The sequence below is a fragment of the Petaurus breviceps genome, unplaced genomic scaffold, assembly GCF_028583685.1.
Source record: "Petaurus breviceps papuanus isolate PSGF00001 unplaced genomic scaffold, PetGlider_PUasm1.0 186, whole genome shotgun sequence".
NCBI classification, from domain to species: Eukaryota; Metazoa; Chordata; class Mammalia; order Diprotodontia; family Petauridae; genus Petaurus; species Petaurus breviceps.
In genome coordinates this window covers 55,607,943-55,625,059 of record NW_027185798.1, presented here as the reverse complement: position 1 = coordinate 55,625,059, position 17,117 = coordinate 55,607,943, and the positions used below count along the sequence as shown (strand labels likewise).

Genomic DNA, 17,117 nt, shown 5'->3' with positions numbered 1-17,117 from the left:
TGCAATGGACTCTGAACTTATATTGAACTTGGTCATTGCTATCTGAAATAAAGACTTGTGTATGCCAAATAACTCTGTATTTGGCAAAGACAAAACTGAAGGATACTAGAATCCTGAGCATCTGAGCTACGAACCCCAAATGTCCTAGCTAATGTAAAAAATAAAAGCATCTTTGATAAAAGAATATGTATTACCCGTGTTTCCCTGATAATAAGACACTGTCTTATTAATTTTTTTGGACAGAAAAACACCAGAGGGCTTATTTTCAGGGGAGGGCTTATTTTAATGAACATTGACAGCAATTTTAATAAACAGGTAAATGTGAACAAAAAAATGTACCTTTATTCAATAAACAAATCACTGGGGAAGAACAGGATGATGCGCTCACTGCTGCAGCTCTGATTGGATGCAGCTCGGAGCGCGGCGTGCGTTTCGGGGGGGGGGGGAGGTGCATACAGAGGGTACCGTAATGTAGCATGTAGCGCAGGGGATCACCTTCACTACAGTAGCAATCTCAATAGGGCTTATTTTCGGGGGAGGGCTTATTATCGGGGAAACATGGTAGTACCTCTCTTCTATCAAATCTCATTACTAAATTTGAGACCCATTTGAGTAGACTCTAGTAAAGGGGTAGGGAACTGTGGCCTCAAGGTCTTCATGTGCAGTCCTTTGACTGAATCCAAATTCCACAGAACAAATCCCCTTAATAAAAGAATTTGTTCTCTAGAGTCTAGTATATTTCTAGTGATGATTTCTATACAAGAAGTGTAGGTGATATCGCTGAGGAAACAGATGATCAATAAAGGAGTTGGTATAGTGATGTAGAAAGACTAAGTGTAAAAGCTGCAATTCAATTTAACAAATTCAAACACTAGTGTGCTAAGTTCTGGGAATACAAAGACAAAAACAAGTCATTCCCTGCCTTCCACAAGCCAATATTAATCTACTGGAAGAAAACAATGAAGGTAAGTAAATACAGAATATAAACAAAGTAACATTTTCTAGACCTTCAGGAAAAATCACAAGCAAGAAGTGAAATTTGAGATGAGTCTGGAGAGAGCTAGACCCTAAAGGCAGAAATAAGGAAGAAGGCCTGGGAACAGACTGATCAAAGCCATGGAGGTGGGAAATGGTATGTTATATACAGGAAAGAATATTAGGATGAGTTATATAAAATCAAATGAGGACAACAGCTTGGAACCAAGGATTTTAAATACTAAGTAAAAGAATATTTTATAGACATTAAAGGACTAACAAAGCTTCTTGATCAGAGGAGGGACATTTAAACCTCTGCTTTAGAGATATCCATTTGTAACTGTGCAGAAGATGGGCCATGGAAAGGAGAGACTTGACACAGGGGCACCAGTTTGTAGACTATTGTGATATGCCCAGCTGACAATCTTTGTGACATATGGCTAGCCTGAGCACTGCCTGGTTACTCAAAGAATGTAAAAGGACCAAGAGAAAGATTTAAGACAGTGAAAAAAATTCTCAAAAGATGAAAAATGATGTATGGATTGCATTCTATGGCAAGAGGAGGAATATTCACATAATTTAGATCAGGGGCCCATTAAAATACTGACGAAGCACCTGCAATATGCAGAACTCTATGATACATTCCCAGAATGTAGCACTGTATCTGGTACATAGTAAGTGTTTAATCAAATCTGTTGAATTGAATTGCATCTTTTACTTTTTTTACTCCTTCTACATGAACATAACAATTCTTTTCCTGATCATCTCTTTCTTCAATGATATCACCTACATGCCTTCTTTTATAGCAATCATCACTAGACATATCCTAGAGCCCATTTGTGTGTATACTGTTCATCATTCTATTGACTTTTGGGTCACATGTAGCTTTACTTGCTTGGGCATTGTAGTGTTCCAAGATGTACAGCCACTGAGTGTCACTTGGGAAAAGGATATTTTGTCAAAAAGATAAGATTTTTGCGCTGGGAAGCTACTTAGATTCTGTAAAAGCACAGTGTGATTTCCCAAGCATAGTCTAGGCCATCCTCTTATTGCTTAATTATGGGCCAAAGTCACAATCCATCTGTAGAATGTGTCCCAGATGTTATAGAAGAGAAAGGCAATATGTTGAATGGTAGGATCAGAATACCAAAAGATTATGACAGTCTAAAACATTGGGTTGAAAATAATAATATTAACTTTAATAGGAACACATTAGATTATAGATCCTAGGGTCATATATGAAGTCTTATGTTGAAGTTTTCACAAATAAAATATGTGGGAAGCATGACTAAGTAGCTTTTATTTTTCTGAGATAAGAAAGTTTTGGTGTGCTTCAAGTTTATTGAATTGAATTTGCTGAATTTAATTATAGAATATATAGAATCGATAGTACCTATACTTATTTCTTAGATAAAATCTGTGCTTGATTAAAGTGAAAATATACTCATTGCTCTTAAAATTACAACTTTAATTTTATTTATTTACTAGTCAATATTTATGCTCACTGAAACTAAGAAATAGACTGGATCAACCCTTCCTATTTTGAAGACTGCTTCATACTCTACCTATAATGGAACAAAATGATCCTTACTAAGAAGTAACTGAGACACACTGGCTATTTCTATTTGAGGGACAATGCAATTTCTTATTTGGCCTAAAATGCCTCATTAGGAGAACTAGTGATTGAGTCAATTCTGAACTTTGAAATCCACATGTATTCAGTTAGCCTATGTAATTTCCTCTACCTTAATTCTTAAAATATAGAATAAAATAAAACATCATGTTATCTTTAATCATCCAAAGTAAACCTTGTAACTTAATAAAGTCCTGTTTTATAGACAAGGGTTTTCCTTAGCAGAACTTGAATTACCCTCATTGTAAGTTGATTTTTTTTCTTTCTCAAAGTCTGAAATTAATGATCATTTTCTTTAGTTTTGTTTAGAGACTATATTAACCATATAACAAGGATTAATGAGCTGACAATACACCTTAGTAAATCAGAGGTTCAGTGCTTTTGCTTTGTCATGTATTATTAACATACCATCTGGGAAGTCTGGATGGGAGAGCTGCAGATCTTTGCAAGTTCGGGATGGATTGTTCTGGGTGCCCATGGGATATTTCATCCGCTCAATGTCTTGTTTCAGAGAATTGAGAGAACCAAAGATTTCCTCCATGCCATCAGAGTAATCAAGGATGTTATCTCCTGTGTCAGCTTGCATACCCTCGGCATGCCGTCTTGTCTTTTTGGGTGACAGAATTGGTAAAGGCTGGATGACTTCACCGGGAGGGCCCTATAAATGTAGAATCAGAAGCTATTTCCATGCATTATCGAAAATTCATAATGTTCAGGTGTATCTATAATTGCCTAATTACTTTGTAATTAGAAAGCTATTGCTCTCCTGAAGTAGATCTGCAATGATCTGATTTTTATCCCATTAGTGTATTTCAGTATACAATATCTATAGAATTGGCTCATTTACTAATTTTGGCATGTGTATTATTAGTTTAGTTTCACGTTCTCCAATAGACCTCTAGCTCCTATGGGCAAAGATTTTTCTGGGTGTGTGTGTGTGTGTGCTTCTCTTATACAAGGCAAAGTTAGAATATGGGTACTATTAACACTATCTCTCTTCCAGCACTTAGCAAAATAATTGAGAGAATGCAATTGCAATTTAAAGTAATTGAGTCTGAATGGAGTCTTCCTATTTTCCTGAGTATGTAAATAATTGCTTGCATTTGCAATTTTGATGCCACATTCATAAATTTTGGAATCCTTGGAATTTGTACTTTACTACTGAGGTTTAGGTTTATTTAATTTTTATGTAATCAAATTTTACTCCTTCCAGGAAAAAAAAACAATAATAACAGTAGTCTACATCATCAAATATGATAAGGGGAAAATATCCCCATGTTTTGTGCTCATAGTCTAGACATAAAAATGGACTCAAAGGACAGTTTTGAATTTCATTTTTATGTCTGGTTCCTCTATACAAATGTACTGCCAATGCAGGAGTTAAGGCATACTTTTGGAAGCTATATGCACAACTAGAATAAATGTGAAATGTCTGCACTTCTGTGTTCAGACACAGTGGACACATGGAGGAGTCCATGAGATATGTACACATTTGCTTTTATTGCACTAATGACATATACCTGAGGGGAGTAGATATATGCCACAATCCTGCTATAATTCTGATAATTACAGCATGAATCTTTCATTACAAGGTATACGTGGGATATTTATTCCCAGAATATAAAACAGACTCAAAGATAATTCAGCTCAGGGCCTGGAGACCTACTTTAATGTAAGAGATACTTTTGTTGTTTTCCACATTATCAATGTAAATGATGGCAACATTTGACTTTAAGTTTTTAAAATTCTTTTGTACTCAGAGAGATCATCTAAAGTCTCAGGATATAAAGTGTTAATATAACCTTAGTACAAAAATATACTCACTGGAGGCCCAGGAGGCCCAGGAAGACCACTGTCACCCTTCTGACCAGTAGGACCCTGTTGAAAAGAGAAAGGGATTAATGCTGTGAGTCCTGAGAAGAATACATAGAAAGGTTCACAAATGAAAAATGAAAAACTTTAAAAAAAATGTAGGTATACTTACAGAGGAACCTTTGTTGCCTTTTGGACCCTGAGGACCCTAGAAAAAGGAAAATGACAAATAGGCATGAGAATCTGTGACAGTAAAGCAATATCCTGACCCATCTGAGGGGAGTAAGATACTGTCAGACATATCTAGAGCATGAACTTACTGGCAAACCTGGAGGACCAGGGGGGCCAACAGGACCAGCTGGACCAGGAATCCCCTAAAGAAAGAACCAGGGAATTAGAGCCTTCCAGGATACATTTTTAGTTTTCCCTGAGTAGTGATGCATTCTACAGAGCTCCCCCAAGGCACATGACTCAATTAGAATAGTGTCATATAGTGTCTAGATGCAAGGAATGTATTAAAAAAAAAAACACCTAAGCCTGAGGTTTTATTAATAAAGGAATTCCCTACGAGGAAATATCCTCCACCAATGCCCCGGGGCACCAGAGTAGTTAATGGTTTGTCCTAGGTCAACTAGTCTATTGTAAAGGGTGGGATTAGAATGCTGATCTTCCTCTCTCTGTGCCAACTCTCTAAGCCTATCCAGGGCTACTTCTTTCACTCTCATTTCAACCTATTGATTTGATGGACAGTTATCCCCCCAACTTGGGGATGGGGGGCTGTGGGTGTGGCACTCCTCATATCTGAAAAATCCAAGTAGAAATTTTTGGCTCTCCCTTTGTACCACAGAAGAAATCTGAATTATTATGGCAATAAAAGATAAAATGTTAATATTATACAATAGTATACATATAAAATTTTATGCATTTCTGAGTTTCCAAACTTTTTTCTGTGTTATCTGTTGGCTTTTGTATGTCATCTGTAGCTTCTGCAAAATTCCCATTTAATTTCTTACACTAGCCCATGATATAGCAAAACTGCAATGGGGAAAGTCAATGATGTGGAAGGGATAATTGCATATCTTTTTTTTCCCCTCTAGCCAGTGAATTTATTTATATTTCCTACTTGAAAACTCTCTAACCCATAACTTCTACAACATGAAACAAAAATCATTTCTTAAAAATAAAGTCCTGATATTATGCTTGAAATGTAGAGCCTTTGAATTTTATTTCTTCACATACATAGAAGAATATTTCCTTACAAGAAATACTGATGGATAGACAAAGAAAGGGATAATTTGGGACTTTTTTTTTTAATACTAACACCATCACCCTTGGCTCCTGGAGTTCCTTGCGTTCCTGGAAGTCCCCTGTCTCCTTTTTCACCTTGTTCTCCTGGAGGACCGATCAGACCTATCAAACCAGGATGACCCTTTGAAAAAAAAAACAGCGAAAAACAAATTTGCCACTAGACAAACTTTACTTATAATATCAAATTCAATTTTGTACCTTTACTCTTATACTTCAAAAACTAAGTCCTCCACTGTCGTTTTCAATATCCTTGAAATAACCAACACAAGAGATTTGGATGGGACAATAGAACAAGAAGGTAGGGGCCAGGTGGTATATAAGCAAAGGTGTTTTGGAGACAGCTTTTTATCTAAACTAGAGAGTTTATTATTAAATTTTCAATGTGAGCATTTACATCTTGGGAATCAGCAAACCCTACAATCAGGGTTTGATTTATTCTTGTTATTGTTTTTTAATTGTCATAAGAAAGCAATGGAAAAAATATTAATATGCAGATTAAATTTGAAAGTGCATCGTGCCTACATTTTTTTTTTCCTGGAGAGCTAGTTATTAAACATTTCTCAGCATACCCAGTCTTCAACCAACTCTTCTGTTTTTAGGCCCTTGTTTACCTAGCAGGTTATTTGAAAGAGAATTGAGATAAGCCTTTCCAAAAAAGTCTACCATGAGAGTTCAGTCTCAGGAAGGAGTCTCCATCATTAACTAACCAATAATAACCATATTATGTTACATTAGAAACAAAAAGAAAATTAAAAAAATATTTTAATGAGCATCTCTCATTAAAGTATTATGTTCCTTCAGAGCTCTCATGTTCTCTCAACAAAATTTCTTAATCCTTAAACATCACCTGATTTTTCATTCTTCACAATTACTTTGCATATTACACAAGATCCTGTCAAATCTCTTAATGTTTATCCATTCCACTTTTGTCTTTTCCTGTTTAAAACTGTCAACATTGGCATCTCATTATTCTATGTGTTTATTTTATGGACAGTTATTTTAGTATAACCATATGCCTTGTCCATATGGTTTCTTGATGGAGACCTGGAAGGGGATGGTGATGGAGATGGTGGAGAACAAATGGAGCATCCTATAATTGTCCCACTGTTCCACACTTGACAGAATGGGTCTTTCTTGAATATAGCTGGAAGGGTGAGATTTAATTCCAATCAGATTGGTTAGGGTGGCAGAAAAAAATGGAATGATCTTTAAAAATTGATGCAATTTCAACATATAATTTTTCCTTAAAAATAGGGAACTCATTTATTTATAAAGGCCATATTCTTAGTTTTTTAGTTGTTTTTCACTCTTAAAAGCTAATTCTATTATAAGGAATATATAATAGGTAAATAGGTAGATAAATAGACATACATATTATATACATGCACATGTATACATGTACATCACACAATATGCATTATATACACATGTGTGCTTACATGTGTGTTTTACTGGCTGCATGCTTAACTTACCTTCTCCCCTTTAGAACCAGGGTCACCTTTCAGTCCAGGTAAGCCAGGGGGGCCCTAGGTCAAACAATGAAACAAACAAGTCAAAAACCACAACATTAGTGTCTGATATACAGTTATAATGGATTGACACAGAGTTTATCAGATCTTAGAAAAGGATAGTTCAACATAATTATGGTAGAAACCAATATGAATCTTGAGACCCTAAATACCTATATGTATTTTAAATCAGTGTGTCTTACTCTTTAATAACAGTAACATTTCTGATTCTGAAGAAGGAATAGGGAGCTGTTTAAATGAATGGACAACTAAAGAGAAAAAGAAAAGTTAAGATGTCTATAAGGAGCTTTCCAAACTCTATAATAATGTTTTAGCCAATGGATTCTTTCTTGCCATTTTCCTCCTTTCCAATTATTATCTTTCAAAAGGTTAAGAGGATGTCTTGAAAAAAATAATCTTCAAAGTGCTTTTGATGCTGAACTATTTCGGTATGATTTATTGACAGGCAATGAGGATACTTGTATTAAAAATTTCCTCCATATTTTGGAAACAAAAGGTAAGATAAAAGGTTTTCTCGTGCTCATGGCTGCAGCTCTTTTGTTTTCAGAATAGTTTTCCATTTAGCTAACTCGGCACATTTAAGAAGCCACTAGAGACAGACAGAATTTTAAAAGCTAGAAGGAATACTTAAAAATCATGAATTCCAACTTCCTCCTTATACACAAGAGGAAACTAATGTACACTAATGTTAAGAAACTAACTTGTACCACCTTCATTACAGCATTGCTGTGGGTAAAGTACTTTATAAAACTTTAAAGCACCAAATAAATATGAAATTCACAATTAAATTACAAACAATTCAGACAGGTTATTTATGACGTTATTAAGACCTAATGATTGAGGTCTCTTGACTCATGATACTATTATTCTCTTTTTCCCCTTTTAACTATACCCCTTTCTCATTTTAGATCTCTCTCTATATATGACTATATTTCCTGTTTCATCTTTCTTCTTTCCCCCCAACTCTTGGGGTGATTCTTTTGTACTTACATAACAGCTTAATTCCTTATCTTGGGAACATCTAGATATCTTAATTTCTGCGTCATATTTCTTTCTTATACATGGTCACTATAGAAAAAGAATTTGCCCACATCATGATATCATAATGTGGAGTGATTTCAAATCAGGCAATTAATTCCTTTGGCACAATATATGAAGCCTTGTAGTGCTTAAGATCAATCTTAGAGCACTTTTAGATGAATATTCTTGACTTTTTCAGCATCTAGATTTGATTCCCTTCACAATCAATCTTAAAGGTAGTACAAGAATAGCTCTATGTGTGTGTGTGTGTGTGTATATATATATATATATATATATATGTCTTTTTTTTTTTACTAAGATAAAAAGTAGGTGTGGAGGGCGAGGATGAACACTGATAATTTTATTAGTGTATGGAGAATAGCATGGTGCAGTGAGCGGGGAAAAAAATCACTTGAGCTAAGGTTATGAAGAACTCGGTGTGAGCTCCAACTTTGCCACTTACTAGTTCTGTGACAGTCCATAAGTAACTTCACCAGTCTAAGTCTCAGTTTCCACTTTTGTAAGATAAGAATATTACCTACTGAAACTATTTCTCAAAGCTTGTAAGGAAAGTAATTTTTAAAGTAAAGATGTGAGCTATATTTGTGGGTTTAAGAGTATCATTTTGCCACATGATATTTTATTGTATGTGATCTGTTCATGATTTTATTACTTTTTTTCTATGGAATATAAGAAACACATTGCAATGTAATAGCAAAAAAAAAAGGATTTTTAAAACTACACATTTTTAATATGTTAGCATCAGTTCTATGCAATATCAGATTATATACTGGAGTGTACCCAAAACTTCGTATACAACACAAATAATTTATTTTCATGAGCAAAGTCAATTTTGATGTCAATCAAATAAATTTTATCTTCTCAGACATGCTAAGGTACAATAATATGTAATTTTAATCTGTCTGGTAGCTTTTTGAACTTCATTTTTTTTTTGCAGTCTGAAAAATTAACTCATGACAGAGGGAAATCTGCTTATAATGGAACTAGTTTTTATTTCACAAAAAATACACATGATAACATAGAGCTATCTTGTATTCATAAAATTTCTCCAATGAAGTCAAAGACTTGGCAAAAACAAACGCTCTTAAATATTTTATGCTTTGAAAAGGCTGCTATGGTATAACAGACAGAGAGCTTGTTTCCAAGTCAGGAAGTCCTGGGTTCAAGTCCTGCCTGGAATATACAAACCAGTTAATCTCACACTATTCTAGGCAACTCTCTAAGACAAATGTCACAGAATACCTCCATTGTTAGTGAGTTTCCTCATCTAAGAGTTACTTATATGAATGAAATCCCAGGGACAGTCCCTATCCCTATGCTGTTAAAACCACAGAAATATCATTATTAATATAATTTTGATCATTTTCAAATTATTAATCCTCCACTAAAGATTAACTTCAAGATTTTGAAGACTACTGGCTAGTTGCTACCTGATAGACCCTACTGAGCCAGAAAGGCTTTGACTATGGGTCTTTAGATGAAGAGTATGTGTCTATTGCATGAGAAGAAAATGCTTGTCTTTGGAAGATAAATTACGAAAAGATGAATTGTCTCTACTACATACTCATAAAGATTGTCAACTAAGGCACAGTACAATCAAGAGGGACTACCCAAATTAACGGGGCCTAGAAGTATTGGAATAAGTAATGAGGTTTAAACATTTGTCTAACTGCACAGACATCTCCTCTCCACAAACAAATGGTTCTGATTACAAAGAAAATATGTAAGACTCTTGAAGGGATATTGTATTTGAATTGTAATACCCTATATAAATTTCTCCACATTTATTAGGTCTCATTCTATGGGGCAACACCCTCCACCCTTATATGGTGAACTGTGGTTCCAAGATAAGTTTTTTTCAAATATTAACAGTTTTATGAAAATATTGGAGTTTGTGGGATCCAGACTGGATACTCAGTTGAGTGCCTAAAATTAGCTAAATCAGGTCCTGAAATTTCAAGGAAAGGGACTGATGAGATTGAATGACTTAGTCCCTATGAAAAAAGAAAGCTTTATAATATTCTATATTAGAAACATTCCCTTTCTTCTTACTCCTGACTTAATTTAATATACAGACATCTGAAAATACTTGGCTTTAGTTGGACCTAGTAAGTACAGCTATCTGCCAGCTTCCTTATACCATTCTAATAATAATAATGGACATAACATATTCATTTACACATGAAGCCCTTTTCATCCAAAAAATGAATTAAGCCTGACAATACTCTTTTGAATGGGTGTAGAGGTGGTTGATTAATCCCTAGCCCCAAGTTTTTCTTATTCTAGCCCAGGGTCTCTTGTGAAGAGATCAGCAATTGTGCCCGAGATAGGTACAAATGAGACTAGAAGGAAACTGTCAAAATTTATTTTTAAGGACATCCTGAGGCAGGATTTTAACACTGGACTCAAAAATGAAACACGATCTAATTTGCTAAAGCACTGTGGTCCCAGCTCACTAACTCTGGCTACACATATCAGAAAAGAACAGGATATCATTTGTGTTAAAAATTAAAATATATATATTCCATTCCTGCTATTTAAATTAAAATATTATACAGGTCAGGAATATAATCCCCACCCCCTTTCTGTGGATCCAGAGGTCTGGTGGAGCTCCAGCAATTAAGCAAAAAGGATAACCAATGCCATGTATTGAATAACTCTGTCAGATGGAATATAATGAGTTATATGAAATTTAAGATAGAAGTGAATACTCCACGTCAAGTATTTTTCAGAGCAAACCCACTGAGGATTTTTTAAGGCATGATTTCTTAGAATAGGAGACATATAGTTAGGTCTCCTAAAATCTGCAGGGAATTCTTTAGATGTGGTCCATTCATGTAAAAGTGACTCTGTACTCCTATTAAAGTTAGATACAGTCAAACCAATTATAAAATCATTGCCTGAAATAAACTACGTAGAGGTTCTGTGTAGGTAGACATATTTGGATAATTAACTTTTGCCCATTAAAATATATTCCCCTCACACAGACTGAAAAACATGAAGCTGGCTCAAACACATTAGTTCTTTTCACTTTCCCATTTTATGTTCCTCCACTCCTAGAATTCACTGTAGATACAGAGATAGTGACTGAACTTATGATTTCACATTTATATGAACTCCCACATGAGAAAACTCTTTTTACTAATATAGATTGCCATTTCTTTGTGATTTATGATCTTATGGAGTTCCCTAGATCACTGACAGGTTAGTAGGGTTGCCCAAGGTCAAATGGTGTCATAGGAATGACTTGAACTTGGATATTCCTGTCTTTAGAGTCAGCTTTCTTTCCATTACACTTCAATGCCTCAAATATACATGACTATATGTGATCAAGAGTCTGCTGAGAGTGATTTTACCCTAGTGTATTTATGAGAGGAAATACTGATTTGGTACACACATTTGTATTAATTTTCTCATTAATAAGTATACAGATTCTAAACCCTTTCTGTTTTTAACATGAAAATAATGTAAGAAAGAGACATACTAAGTGTTCACACTTGGTCTAACTTACACTTAAATTTGATCTTTGAAATAATTTGGGAAAGTTATTGTATTCTACATAGGTGTTTATATCCTTCAACAACCATCTCTTCAAGTATACTCTTTAAAAAGATTAAAAGAAATATGTTAGTTTTCTTAAGAGAGTAATCTCATATGAGACTCATGTTTTAAGATTGGCCTGTCTGCATCTCATTATTACCAATTTCCTCCCGGGAGTGAACAGTTCTGAAATTAGGATACTAGTTACAGTAATGGGTGACCCTAAGAAGCTGATACAAATTCAAAAACTTCAAATCTTTATTTTGAAAATGTTATCTAAAGGGGATGTGTTTTCTATTTCCACTTCAGAATGCAATAAGATGCAAAACCTCTGGCAAATACATAATTCATGAATATAAATGAAAAGGAAAACAGGGATGGTATATGCTTAAGCTTCAGCATTACAAAGTCCAACATTTTTACCTGCAGCGTTGTGTGTTACAGAATATTTGCTTTGGTATTAGTTTCATTGAAGCCCAAAGCAGTTATGGCCCCTGAACCTTATCTAAAGGTTGGAATACATTTTAACTTAGTGGAAAGTAAATACATTAATATACCAGTTTGGCCAATTAATATGCAATGTTACAAACACTAATACCACTTATATGTTGTTACAACCCAGCAAAAATGATAATAACCATGATAAACATCGAGACTGAAACTCATCATTTCAATCTGAACCTATATATATATATATGGGGTTTTCCTATTTTAAAAATGACTTTGAATGTCTTAGTAATGTGTTTAAACAGAGAGACAGGGACAAAGACAGACAGAGACAGAGGGGGTTAGATAGAAAAGAAGAAAGAGGATGAAGGAAGGAAGGAAGGAAGAAAGAAAAAAAGAAAGAGAAATAAGGGAGGGAAGAAGAGAGGAAGGAAGGAAGGAAGGAAGGAAGGAAGGAAGGAAGGAAGGAAGGAAGGAAGGAAGGAAGGAAGGAAGGAAGGAAGGAAAGAAGGAAGGAAGGAAAAGTAACATGAAAATTAGTTTGCCTGAAAATGAATATTGCAAATCATTAGGTTAAGGAAGAACATAAACTTTCCTTTAAAAAAATTAATTTTCTTTGATTCTTTAATTGTGGTTAGGTTGGCTGGTCACATGAAAGGCAAGGGACACCAAAGAATAGTTTTGCTTACTTAATTTTAGTTAAAATTGGATTGGTTATGGAAGCTATTACAATTAACATTTTATGAGGGGAAATAAAATAAGTAAGGGAATATTTTCCACCTAAGCTTCAAAGTGGCATGATTAAAAAAAATAAATGTGTTTCCTATATTACAAAATTAAGTTTGAAGGGAGAATATATCACTTTGAAGTTGCCACCATAAAAAGATCATTATTAAATGCTTTCTTGCCTAAGGCAATCTGCCAAGTGCTGGGGTCCAAAGACAAAATCAGTAAGTCTTTACCTTCAAAGAGCTTACTTTCTATGGAGGGAATTTAATATGTAAAGATTTAAGAACTGACATTGACATTGATATGGAAATATTCTCAAAATTTCAGAGGGAGAAAGGACCAAAGAGGAGTATCTGTAAAGACTTTTCATTAGAGACACCAGGAATTGAAGCTTGTACAAAAGAGATTCTAAGATCAGAAGTTAGGAAGAAATTGATTATATGACGAAGTCGTGGAAGGGATTGATGGAATGCAACTTGGGGGATAAGAAGCAGGTCAGCTGGTTGGAATATGTTGAGGGCCAGTCTCTGACCCGGTCCATACATGGGAAGAGTCTGGTCCAGGATTTCTCCCAAGCCAGCTCCCCATGAAGGTGATATTCTGTCTTAAGATAGGCTCATCATCTCTTCCCATGTATGGACCAGGTCAGAGACTGGCCCTCGACAGAAATATATAGTATTTGGAAAGGAATAATGTACAAGAGACCTGAAAAGACGGGCTGAAACCAAACTATGAAAGGTCTTAAGAAACAAATTGAATATTTTGTATTTGCTTTTAGAGACTATAGGGCACCATGGAAGCTTCTTGAGCTAGTGTGAGACATGACAGTACTTTCACTTTAGGAAGGTATCTTATAAAGATAGTCAATGGATTCCTGAGAGAAGACTATAGAGCTGAGGGTCCAATGATTAGGATATTCTAACAGTCTATGTGAAAGATAATGAGGGGTTGAACTTGGGTAGTTTCATAAGCAAGGGAAAAGAGAGAGATGGACGCAAAATATGTGGTGGAGATAGAATCAACAACACTTGGCAACTTACTGAATATAGGGGTGGGGAGGAGAGAAAGAATCAAAGTTGACTCTGATGGGCTACTTTGATAGTTAGACCATGTTGGAAAAGCATTTTCTTTCAATTTGGTAAAGCTTGACTATTAGAATAGAGCTCTATTTTGGTTGGAAAAAAAAAAGTCTAACATTAATAAAGTCACTTTGTACATAGCTCTATTGAACATTCCCTTGATCTCTCTGAGAAGCTTTTCTTTCAGTAAGATTCAAAAAGCAGTTAAAGCAACTACATTGAAACTAATGGCAGCCATGACAAGTCTAACACTTAATCACTTTACAAATGCCACCCAAATGCCCTTGCATCAATAGAGAGCTTTATTTAGACTATGTAGTTAGACGCTTCTCCTTGTTATTTCACTTGGCACACACCAGTTTTTAATTGTACTGTTGATTACACTATTTACATACATTTAGCCAGGAGTCAGAAACAAGAAGTAACTGTCAGAAAAGGTTTCGTGGATCTGCCTGATGGGTTTTATTTTTAGTATTAGCTGAAGGAAGTCTCCAGACTGATTTCTTCACTTCATCTTGAGAAAGGTCAGAATACTTATTGGAAAATCCTGTATATTCAGAAAAAATCTCTGGAAAACTTCAGTAGACATTAGGCAGACTTACTTTTTCTGCCAAATCCCTCTCAGTAAAGTCAATGGATTACCAAAACTTAACAGGACTTCCCTTGAAAATATAAGAGAATATATAGACAGAGAGAGTTGTTCTAATTGAATCTTGTACCCAGACTGGCGTCTCTCTCATGTTAGCCAGTCTACTGACCAAAATCACTCAAAATTTGACATCTTTTAAACTTACACTGAAAAATGTGGTCAATTAACTGACAATATGAGTGTTTTAAAATATTTTTAATCAATTCATGTGGTCTAGAAAAATTAGCACTTGTCACCACCCCTCCAAAAATAAGAAATTTGGGGACAGCTACGTGGTGCAGTGAATAGAGCACCAGCCCTGGAGTCAGGAGGACCTGACTTCAAATCCAGCCTCAGACACTTAACACAAAAGCTAGCCAGGTGACCTTGGGCAAGTCACTTAACCCCAATTGCCCTCAAAAAAAAAAAAGCAAAAATAAGAAATTCAGAAATGAACCTTCTATGTTCATATAATTTCAACAAGTGGTTCCCCTTCTAAAATACTTTTTTAAAATAACAGGAAAACTTTCTTGTGAATCTGAATGTAGAGGTAACACACAGGATGATTAATACATGGACAGTAAATGGTGACTTATTTAGACTTTGAACATCCATACTGAAAACCTATTCAATTATACTGTACATTGGCCAAAGTATGAACTGAACTGATGAAGTAAGTTTAATATTTTGGTTCTTAGTTCTTCAACCTGGTCAACTTTAATGATCTTCATTCTCAGTTTCAGTCGGCCAGCATTAGGATTATGGTCTGAACTGTTTTATCACTGATATCTATTCCACTTTCAATATTCTGAACTTCTCCTTGACTATAAACGCCTCTCCCTCAACCACTTTATTCCTAGTTAACCTAATCGATGACCTCATTGTGACTTCCAGTCACAATTTCCCATCCAATTATTCTTCCAGTTCATCAGTTCTTTTTTTGCTTTTTTTTGGAGGGCAATTGGGGTTAGGTGACTTGCCCAAAGTCACAAGGCTAGTTAAGTGTTAAGTGTCTGACGCCGGATTTGAACTCAGGTCCTCCTGACTCCAGGCCTGGTGCTCTATTCACTGCGCCACCTAGCTGCCCTTAGTTCATCAGTCCTTTGCTGCCTTTATTTCTCTCTCCATTCAATCTGGAACACAGGATGAACTATTTCAAAGATGCTCTCACTCACATCCTATTGTCAATGCTTCACGCATTTGAAATTCTACCTGTTCTAACGCTCAGGTAACTCCCACAATCTGATTTCTGATCACACACCACAATCTGATCTGAAAAGTGTTGAACATTTCTGGAGAAAGTCAGGAAACCATGCTTAATTGAGTTCACTTCAGATTTATGTTCTTGAATCTTGTTTGGACATTTACTGTTTCTTTTATCTATCTCTGTCAATCGCTATCAGATTTTCTATAGTGATCATTGCAAAACAGCTCTACTCTTTCAAGATCCTAATTCCAACCTCTTCTTGTCTCACATTCAAAGCCAAACTTATATCACTAGCCTTAGAATAATCAATCCTGGCGTCCTTCAGCATCACTCTTCAAGACCTTAGCAATCTTTAGATATTTACTTATTCTTCAATATTCTCTTTTATCTCACAGGAAGAGATACCCCCTGAATGAATCCCTAAACTTCTACTTACTATTTTTCTGAGATCTTACACCATCAATTGTTCTCTCTCTTTTTCTCTATGTATCTTTCCTGTCTCTGTCTAGCTCTCTTTCTTCTTCAACTTTTTTTTTCTGCCTATAAACACAATTAAATTCCCCTGTAAAAAAAAAAGAGATGGAAAATTTCTTCATTTGTCCCTGTTGCTATATTATTTTTTTATTCTGAAATTTCTTAGAAAAATCTGCTCTATAATTATTATTTCTACTTTATCAATAGAAATCCCCTCCTTTGCCATTCCTTGTAATATGGTTTTATTCAACAAACTTATAGTAAATTGTATTTTTTGTAAGTCACCAATAATTACTTGATTCATGAATCCAACAGTCTTTCCTCAGTCTAACTATTCTGTTTTACTACTATAGTATTTCTAACATGGGTTTTCTTACTCCCTCTGTGTTGTTTTTTTTTTTCCTGGTTTCTTCATTTGCTCATTTATTGTTTCATTTTTTTTTCTTTTTGTCCATAAATGTTGGTGTTTCTCTAAGTATCTGCCCTTGACCCTCTTCTTTTTTTTCTATACACTCTTTTTTTTTTTGACAACCTCATTCATTCTTGTGATTTTAAGATCTATGCAAATGAATCCTTAATCTCTATATACAGTTATCTCTTGCCTCAAATCCTCTCCTTTCCATTCAAACTGAAAGAAACCTAGTGCAGACTCTCATTTTATCGTGCCTGGTACATACTGATAAGTAATGAGTATCTTCACCCATGCCATTCCCCT

General features: G+C 35.0%; 1 protein-coding gene and 1 long non-coding RNA gene across 3 annotated transcripts in view; one reads left to right on the top strand and one right to left on the bottom strand.

Moving 5' to 3' along the window:
- Window positions 1–17,117, bottom strand: part of COL11A1 (collagen type XI alpha 1 chain) — a 301,954-nt gene that overhangs the window by 8,884 nt on the left and 275,953 nt on the right. The window contains exons 58-63 of the mRNA XM_069090512.1: window positions 7,201–7,254; window positions 5,742–5,849; window positions 4,741–4,794; window positions 4,593–4,628; window positions 4,433–4,486; window positions 3,017–3,266 (exon numbers count right to left, since the gene is read on the bottom strand). Of these exons, the coding sequence (XP_068946613.1) occupies window positions 3,017–3,266; window positions 4,433–4,486; window positions 4,593–4,628; window positions 4,741–4,794; window positions 5,742–5,849; window positions 7,201–7,254 (556 nt within the window). The remainder of the gene's footprint in view (window positions 1–3,016; window positions 3,267–4,432; window positions 4,487–4,592; window positions 4,629–4,740; window positions 4,795–5,741; window positions 5,850–7,200; window positions 7,255–17,117) is intronic.
- The window catches only part of LOC138162938 (uncharacterized), a 1,121,756-nt gene that overhangs the window by 1,042,322 nt on the left and 62,317 nt on the right, over window positions 1–17,117 (top strand). The window lies entirely within an intron of this gene.